Source organism: Microtus ochrogaster, chromosome 19 (assembly GCF_000317375.1).
Source record: "Microtus ochrogaster isolate Prairie Vole_2 chromosome 19, MicOch1.0, whole genome shotgun sequence".
Taxonomy (NCBI): domain Eukaryota; kingdom Metazoa; phylum Chordata; class Mammalia; order Rodentia; family Cricetidae; genus Microtus; species Microtus ochrogaster.
Window position 1 is genome coordinate 53,310,032 of NC_022021.1, and position 9,141 is coordinate 53,319,172.

The 9,141-nt window shown below is 38.2% G+C and overlaps 1 protein-coding gene across 3 annotated transcripts in view; it reads right to left on the minus strand.

Moving 5' to 3' along the window:
* Positions 1-9,141, minus strand: part of Ipo11 (importin 11) — a 159,886-nt gene that overhangs the window by 135,113 nt on the left and 15,632 nt on the right. For all 3 annotated transcript variants that reach the window (XM_005356759.3, XM_013349792.2, XM_005356758.2), the window contains 2 exons: positions 6,845-6,917; positions 4,235-4,438 (listed from right to left, as the gene is read on the minus strand). In XM_005356759.3, the coding sequence (XP_005356816.1) occupies positions 4,235-4,438; positions 6,845-6,917 (277 nt within the window). The remainder of the gene's footprint in view (positions 1-4,234; positions 4,439-6,844; positions 6,918-9,141) is intronic.

The window sequence follows — 9,141 nt, forward strand, 5'->3', positions numbered from 1 at the left end:
AGGAAGGAAACTAAAGTGCTACTTGAAGACTATCTTGTTATTCTAGTAAGCATTATCAGAGGAAGAGTTTCTGTACTGCAGGTTACCAAAATAAGATGAGGAGCGCTAACTAGCAAAACCACTCTTCACTGTTGTCTTCCTAGTGAGCTGCAACAGCTATCTTGACCCTCAAAGCCACAAGGCTGGATCCTTTCCTGCCACCTACTACTTACAGACAGTCTGTGTCTGTAGATTCAGCTAATCTAGTACACAATGAGAGGTGCTACTCAACTTTCTCCAAAATATTTCTAGCTCTAGGCATTCTTCAAAAAAAAAAAAAAAACTTTCCATAAAATTTTTGTTTTATACTTTGTTTTATACTTTTATTTTATTTTGTTTTGTAGACACAGTCTTATTACATGGCCTAGCTGGCTAGGAACTCACAAGGAAGCTAGGCTGACCTCAAACTTACAGAGATCCACTAGCCTCTGTCTCTCTCATGTGCTGAAATTAAAAGCATATGCCACCATGCCCATCTTAAACATGGTCATTTCTAAGCATGACTCTTCTATTATTTTTGGGACGCTTTGTTTTGGTAATGCTGGGAACAGAATCTAGATCCTTGTACTTGCTAGTAAGCGCTCGACTGCTGTGCTATATCCTCAGCCTAATTGTTCATTTAACAGTTACTGAGCACCAACCACCATGTCCAGTTTTCTAGGCTAATTAGCACAACTACAACAAAAGTAACACTGCAGTGATCTGAGAAAATTAAGTGAACATTCACCACAATGTGATAAATAGTCCAGCAGGTTTAGTATCAGAGGCTAGGTAGACACCTGCATTTCAGACAATAAAGGAATTAAAACCACACTAGATGAAGATCAACCAAAAGACTTAAGAGGCTGCCTTGACTAAAAACAAGTATCTGAAAATCAAAGCAACATATAAGGAGAAACTATAGTTTTAAAAAGCCAAAACAATTCATACTTTTATTGATGGGTAATATTTAATAAAGGTCAGCTGTAGCCCAGAATGTTCTACACATCTGACTCTGAGAAAATTTTTCATAGAAAAGCAAGTCAAAGTTTAAAACGTTAGAAGTGGGAATAAAGGTAAGGAAATGCAAAGAAAGATCTGAGTAGATAAACTGTCCATTACTTTAATTCTGAATACTAGAAATAAAGCAAGAACAACTGGGAGTTGCAGTGCACGTCTTTAATCCCAGCACTCGGGAGGCAGAGACAGGTGGTTCTCTGTGAGTCTGAGGCCAGCTCTACCTACATAGTGAGTTCCAGACCCAACCAAGGCTACAAAATGAAGCTCTGTAGGACAGATGACTCAGTGGTTAAGAGAATTTGTTCTTGGAGAGAACCCAGGCTCGATTTCCATAGCTCATGTAGTTCACAACCATCTGTTAACTATAGTTCCAATGGATTTGGTGTCCAATTCTGACTTCCAAGAACATCGGGCAAACACATGGTACACATACATACATGCAGGCAAAACACTCATACATGTTCAATAAAAATAAACCTATAAAATAGTTTTAAAATAACAGAAATCAAGCTAACATGAAAAAGAACAGCAAAGTAACCAAACCTATGATTATCAAAAAGAATTTCTTTTATACAACATTCTTAGAATAACATGATAGGGTATTTAAAGCAATAGTTAGTAATAAAGATAATAAAATGGAATCCTAGCTTAAACTGTCTAAGAATTACTATCTAGGAAGACCAGCATGGTGCAACATGCATATAACCCTAGCATTTGGGAGGTAGAGACAAGAACAGGAGTTAAAATCACCTTTGGCTGTATAACATGTCTAAAGCAGGCTGAGCTAGGAAAGAAGGGAAAGTAGAAATAGAAGAGAAGGGGGAGGGCAAGAAGAGAAGGAAAATGTCATAACCCAAGATTTGTACGCCACAACCTCAAGAGTAAGAATCCCAAAAGTACTGTTCTAAAACCTCATCTGTTACTGAAAGACTGAAAATTAATGTAGACTTGTTGTAGCAGCAGCTGCTGTTTCATTTTTATTATGCTGTTGTGTTGTGTAGAGCAGTCTACAACTCCTCGTCTCAAGCAACTCTTGGCCCTTAGCTGGTATGCAACTGAAACTATCTATCCACACCACTGCACCTGTCAAAAATGAATGTACTGAACAAGGGTTTGAAACAGCCCCAAAATACCTGCTTCACTCTTCCCCATTTCCCTAAACTATCCTCAAAAAAGAGGCACTCCCCTGGGCACCAACAACAAAACAAAGTCTTCAGCGACAAAAGATTAGCTTTCTTTGGAAGAAGAAGGCTTCACAAAGATTCTCTTCTGAAACTCCCGTCTCTGGACTCCCTCCATTAAACGGCCTATTTTCCACAAGCTGCCAGCTCTTCAATTATCCATTCCCATGTACAGCTAGGTTTCTCCTTTAGGAATAAATAAAGCATCTCAACTTTACAACTCTTAGAATCAGTCAGGTGTTCTGCTTTAGCTCTGCCAAAACATCTTTTTTTTTCTTTTTATTTATTTTTTAAATTTATTTATTTATTAAGGATTTCTGCCTACTCCCCGCCACCGCCTCCCATTTCCCTCCCCCTCCCCCGATCAAGTCCCTCTCCCTCATCAGCTTGAAGAGCAATCAGGGTTCCCTGACCTGTGGGAAGTCCAAGGACCGCCCACCTCCATCCAGGTTTAGTAAGTTGAGCATCCAAACTGCCTAGGCTCCCACAAAGCCAGTACGTGCATTTTAAACCCACAGAGGAAGAGGAACAAAAGCATGGATGCAAGTGCATCTATACCCTAGAGCTTAAGCAGGAGGAAAAGGAACTGTCAGAAGTTCTGGGAAAGGAGCTTAAGACCGCACACTAAATGAAGAAGTGGAAGAAACCCTCTAACTGTTCAGGGAAAAGCCTGTGCAATACAATACACCAAGACAAGAAAAAGGAATGGCTCAAACAAACAACTCCCTAAAAATTCCCTAGTTTTATGGGTCCTATCATAATTTTTTAATTATGTGCTATTTTTCATAACTACCAAAGGTAAGCAAGAACACCAAAACAAATACCTGAAAATTCAGTGGTATCATATAGTACAATCTAAATGTCACCATCAACAATACAAAATTGTTATTTTGAAAGGTCAAAAAACAGTCAGATCCAAAACCATACCAAGAACAGTAGAGAAAGTAATACTTGGTAAAGACTAACAAACCTGATACAGTCTGAATGCACTGTGCCCTATGGAATGGCTCAACTATGTGGATAAACCAGCTGGGTGTGGTGTGCACATCTGTAACCCTAGCACTTGGGAGATGGAGGAATTCGGTCTTCCTCAACTACACAAAAAGTTTGAGGGGGGGCTGGAGAGATGGCTCAGCGGTTAAGAGCATTGCCTGCTCTTCCAAAGGTCCTGAGTTCAATTCCCGGCAATCACATGGTGGCTCACAACCATCTGTAATGAGGTCTGGTGCCCTCCTCTGTCCTGCAGACATACACACAGACAGAATATTGTATACATAATAAATAAATAAATATTTAAAAAAAAAAAGAAAGTTTGAGGCCAGCCTGGACTATAAGAGACCATATCTAAAACAAAAATTAAAAAATAAAAAATAAAAATGAAAAGATAAATACTTGATCTATAGCTAATGGTACTATACTTTGCAAAGTTTTAGAGCCTTTGGGACTGTGGACAGGCTAGCAGAGTCAGTAGGGTGGGGACTAGCCTGAGCTCCACTTCCTGACCCATCAAGGTCTGAAGAGCCTGAATAAACTACATATGCCTGCCAACATCCACTCTGGTGCCTTCCCTGCCATGATGGACTGAAACCAAGAGCCAAAAGAACTCCTCCCTTGAGTTGTTTCTGTCGAGCATTTCATCACTATGACAAGAAAAGTAACTAATACAATAATCCTTCAGTTACATCTCTACTTCCCATCACCAATGGTCGGAACATGCCAATTTTAATTCCTGAACTTCAACTCTGTAGCTGTTCCCTTTACCACTGCTTTCCTGAAGAGATTTATCATCACATCTGAACCACACTGACAATCTCAAACCAATTTCTTTGCTTTCAAACTGTTTCCTATCTAGCGAACCTCCTCCCTGACACCTAAGTCATCTTTCTAATCATACCACTGCAGTTTAAAGATGAGAAAGAATTCATGATCTTTCCAAAAACAGCAATACATGTAATATGACAGTCATCTTTATACAAGTAGCATTATTTTCATAATCAAATGTAATTATTACTTACATCATAAAACAGTTTTCTGTCAGCAGCCAGGCGTTTTGACGCCAGTGTCTTGGTAACATGGTAGAAAGTAAGTAGTGCCCTGTGCTGTCGAAGATCATCCTGGACCTTCACAGACTCTACCAGAGTAGGGATCAGCTCAGGCCATTGTCTAGGACAATCCAATCGAGCAACTTTGGCAATCAGTACTGCAATCTGAGTTGCAATCTAAAGGAAAAAAAAGTAATAATCAGAAATAATTATAAAGTCAAGGCAAGGGATAAAAATACACTCACGTTTTAAAAGTACCTCTTAGGAATTAACTATGTTTAACAAATATGATTAAAATCACACTAAACTACTTAGGACAGTGGTCTTCAAAGTACAGTTCACAGACTCTAAGATCTATGAAACATTTCTAATTACACATTGGTAAGCCTTTTTTTTTAAAAAAAAATCTCTCTTGAGTTTTGTTGGTGGGGTGACATGTAACTCAAAATGGCCTCAAACTTACAACCTGCCTCAGTCTGTAAAGTATTGAGATTATAGGTGTCACCATCCCCAGAAAGGTAGATTTTGTTTGTGTAACTTTTGCAAAAATAACATATCAAATTGAGTACATGAAAAAGCGTATGTGGAAATTTAAGCTCTCATTTCAATACTAGACACTCAAGAGAAAAAAGTTACTCTTCTCACTAAATGTTTCTTATTCTGAGAATAGCTATTGCTCATTTCCAAAAATTATTATTTATACTAAGTATAGTTTATTTTTAAATTCATTAATTCTTTTAAAGTTCTGGTTTTAATTTCGAATACAATCACTATCAACAGATACGCTCTTCTGAGTTCTTAAACTGTAGCAGTATAAGCCCGTTCTTTGTCCACACATTTAAACAGCACTGCCTGAAGAACAGAAAGGAGCATCATCAGCTACTAGATACTTAAGGACAAAGATCTGTGTTTTATCCTCAGACCCTTCCACCGCCTCCAGTAAACAGCACCACTCTCTCTTCTTTGAAAGGAATCATAAACTAGATGCCACTTACTGCAGTGGTTCTCAACCTTCCTGGTGCTGTACCCTTGAATATAGTTCTTCATGTTGTGGTGACCTCCAAACATTAAATGATTTTCATTGCTACTTCATAACTGTAACTTTGCTACTGTTATGAATCACAAAATAAATATCAATGTTTTCCGATGGTCTTAAGCGACCCCCATGAAAGGGATATTCTAACCCCAACGGGTCACAACCCACAAGTTAAAAACTGCTAACTTAATAGGCCATAATAAAACTACATTAGAAATACAGCTAGATACAATATTCAAAATTTTCACATCAAATATAATAAATAGTATTACTTTAGAAATACTTAAGAACTTTAAACCTGTACACAAAATTTAATTTACTCTTAGAAGAAAGTTTCACACTGGGAGAAAACCAAAGTAAAACCATATGATCTATGATTTACGTGCTACAGGGTACTGGTAGTTGAAAATGTGATGCATACAGAAATCTAAAGTCAATCCTGTGGTCTTCAAAATAAAGAAGTAGTTAATTGAATTGTTAAAATTAATTGTTGGTGTCTAATACCCCCATGTTTTAGGCATGTAACAAACAGTGTATTAAATCAAATTTATAGAGAGTAAGACCACAATAACCAGGTGTGGTGGCACATGCCTGTAATCCCAGCACTTGGAAATCTGAGGCAGGATGACTTCAAGCAGAAGCCAGCCTGGGATCCATATGAGAACCTTTCTCAAACATTCCTTCCCTAAGACAAAACAAAACAAAACAAAAACAAAAAACCTTTTAAGAAATAGAGAAAAGGCAATTATTTTGAGATTTCCATTAAATACTGTCTTAAAAACTAAGAAAGTTGCCAGACGATGGTGGTACATGCCTTTAATCCCGGCACTCGGGAGATAGAGGCAGGAGGATCTCTGTGAGTTCGAGTCAGCCTGGTCTACAATGCAAGTTCCATAACAGCCAGGATTGTTTTACAGAGAAATCCTGTCTCAAAAAAACAAAAACAAAAATCAAGCAAACAAAAAAGCCCTAAGGAAGTTAAAAAGTATAAACTATACTGCAAAGTAACATGAATTTTGTCATTAACTGTCAAATCTAACCATAATCTTAACAGCTCAAAGTCTAAGTCAGCAGAGAAGCTGTGTATAAGCATCACAAACAGAAGTAATGAGTTAAGGGACTCTTAAACTTCTTGGCAGGAGGGAGAGGCATGAAAACATAATTTTATGTAGCTCAGGATGGTCAATTTGCCATGTGGCTAAAGATGAATTTCTGATCCCCCGCCTTAACCTCCTGTATGCCAGCAATCCAGGTGTGCACCACCATATGTAGCAAGGATTTTACTTTTAATCTGAAAACAAAATTTGTTTGGTGATACACTCCTTTAATCCCAGAACCCCAAGAGACAGAAGTGGATCTCTGTAAATTCTATGCCAGCCTGGTCTAAGTATTGAGTTCTAGGACAGCCAGGAATTCACAGAGAGACCCTATGTCCCAAAAAAAAAAAAAGAAGGAGGAGGAGGAGGAGGAAAGAAAAAGAAAACAAGAAAGAAAAAAAAGGAAGGGGAGGACATTCCCAGCTTTCATTTCTTCATTTTGTCACTGACCTGATTTATTGGTTCATTAAAGTTGGTGATGAGTCCTGCACGCAATGTTGACTTCTCCTCTTCTGAGAGAGCACTGTAAAAAAGTAAATTTATTATCAAGAAAATGTTACCCAGTAGTGAAGGAGAAAAGAACTGCTAGGAATTTTATCAATAAAACACTCTTAAATACATGGTTCCCATTATTTAAATGCTGGCACACTTCAAGCAAGAAGCCTAAACCTTCTTCAGAAGTGAATGAACAAAAAGTACAATACAGTAACAAATCCATAATAATAATGCAATATGTTGATGCTCATCTTTACTGATATAAAACCAGCTATCTACAAAAAAGAATTAACAGTAACACACTTCTGGCTTCTGTCATAAATTCTTTCTATAAAATTTTACAAGTAGGAACTGGAGAGAAGGCTTGTTGTTTAAAAGCACTGCCTGCTTCTCCAAAGGATCAGGCTCAATTTCCAGAACCTACACAACAGCTCCTTGGCATCTGTATCCAATTCCATTAGATCTGATACTTTCTTCTGGTCTCTGTAGGCACTAAGAACATACATGGTACACAGAAATACATGCAAGCAGGAAAAATACCCAGACATATAAAATAAGAAATAAAAGTTTAGAGCTAGTTCCAGGACAGGCTCCAAAGCCACAGAGAAACCCTGTCTCGAAAAAAAAAAAAAAAAATTAAATAAATAAATAAATGAATAAATAAATAAATAAAAGTTTAAATTTGAAGGTAAAGAAATTCAAAGTCAAAGAATATTTGTTAGAAGACTCAATATAAGTGAAAACTCAATATAAGCTTGGCGGTGGTGGTGCACGCCTTTAATCCCAGCACTCGGGAGGCAGAGGTAGACGGATCTCTGTGAGTTCGATGCTAGCCTGGTCTACAATAGCTAGTTCCAGGACAGGCTCCAAAGCTACAGAGAAACTCTGTCTTGAAAAAAACAAACAAAAAACTCAATTTAAATAGCTGGTGCGACCAGTCAACAGGAAAAGACACTTGCCACCAAGCTTGACAACACAGATTCACATCGCAAAAGGAAAGAACTATTACAAATTGTCCTCCATCTCCACATGTGCACCACGGCATTCAAAAAGCAACACATAAGTGTACACAGATACACAAATAAATAAATGTTTTTTTTAAAAAAACTAGAAAAGCAAGTTGGCTGTGCATCCTAGTGAGCACCCTTAATCCTAGCACTGTAGAGACAGATGCAAGACAATTTCTGAATTTGAGGCTAGCCTGATCTATGTAATGAGTTCCAGGCCAGCCAGCCAGAAAGATAGATTAGATAGATGAGATGAGATGAGATGAGATGGATAATAGATCAACTTAGTCTTCTATTTTACATCTTTGCAAAGGATAAACATAACACTAAAAATAATTTACTACATACAAAGAAACTATAGAGCTAAATATAGAAGTTACTATAGAACTTATATATTACCGAATTTTAAAGTGTTTCAGTATTTTGACTTTTTTTATTTTTATTTGTGCTCATCTGGTTTTGAGACTGGGTCTTATTACATTGCCCAAACTGTCCTCAGGCTCAAAATCCTCCTGCTTCAAGTTTTATAACAAATGTGTAATACTGGTGCGGGAGAATTATCTGTATTCTGTCAATCATTTTATAAATAAATGCTGATTGGCCAGGCAGGAAGTATAGGCATGAAAACCAGACAGGAAGTAGAAATGATGTAATGAGAAGAGGAGAATTCTGGGAAAGAGGAAGTTGATTCCTCCCACTCCTGCCCAAACCACCGAAGCAGCAAGATGTCATCTGCCCCACTGCAGAAAGGTACTGAGCCACATGGCTAACATAGATCAGAAAAATGGGTTAATCAAGATATGAGAGTTAGCCTGTGAGAGGCGAGAGCTAATGGGCCAATCAGCCTTATAACTTAAGAGATCTCTGTGTGATTTTTCTCTGGGACTAAACAGCTGGGGAACTGGGCAGAAAACAACAACAAACAAGCTAGGCAGCCCTCCATGTTACAGACTGGACAACAAACAAACAGGCCTGGCCCCCCATTCATGTTACATAATACCACCATTACACATGTCAGGCTTTTATGCTATCTTTTTTTTCCCCTTTGGTATTTTGAGACAGGGTTTCTCTGTAGCTTTGGAGCCTGTCCTGGAACTAGCGTTGTAGACCAGGCTGGTCTCAAACTCACAGAGATCCGCCTGCCTCTGCTTCCCAAGTGCTGGAATTAAAAGTGTGCAATACCACCACTCAAACCTATATTACCTAGCCGGGCGATGGTGGCGCACGCCTTTAATCCCAGCACTC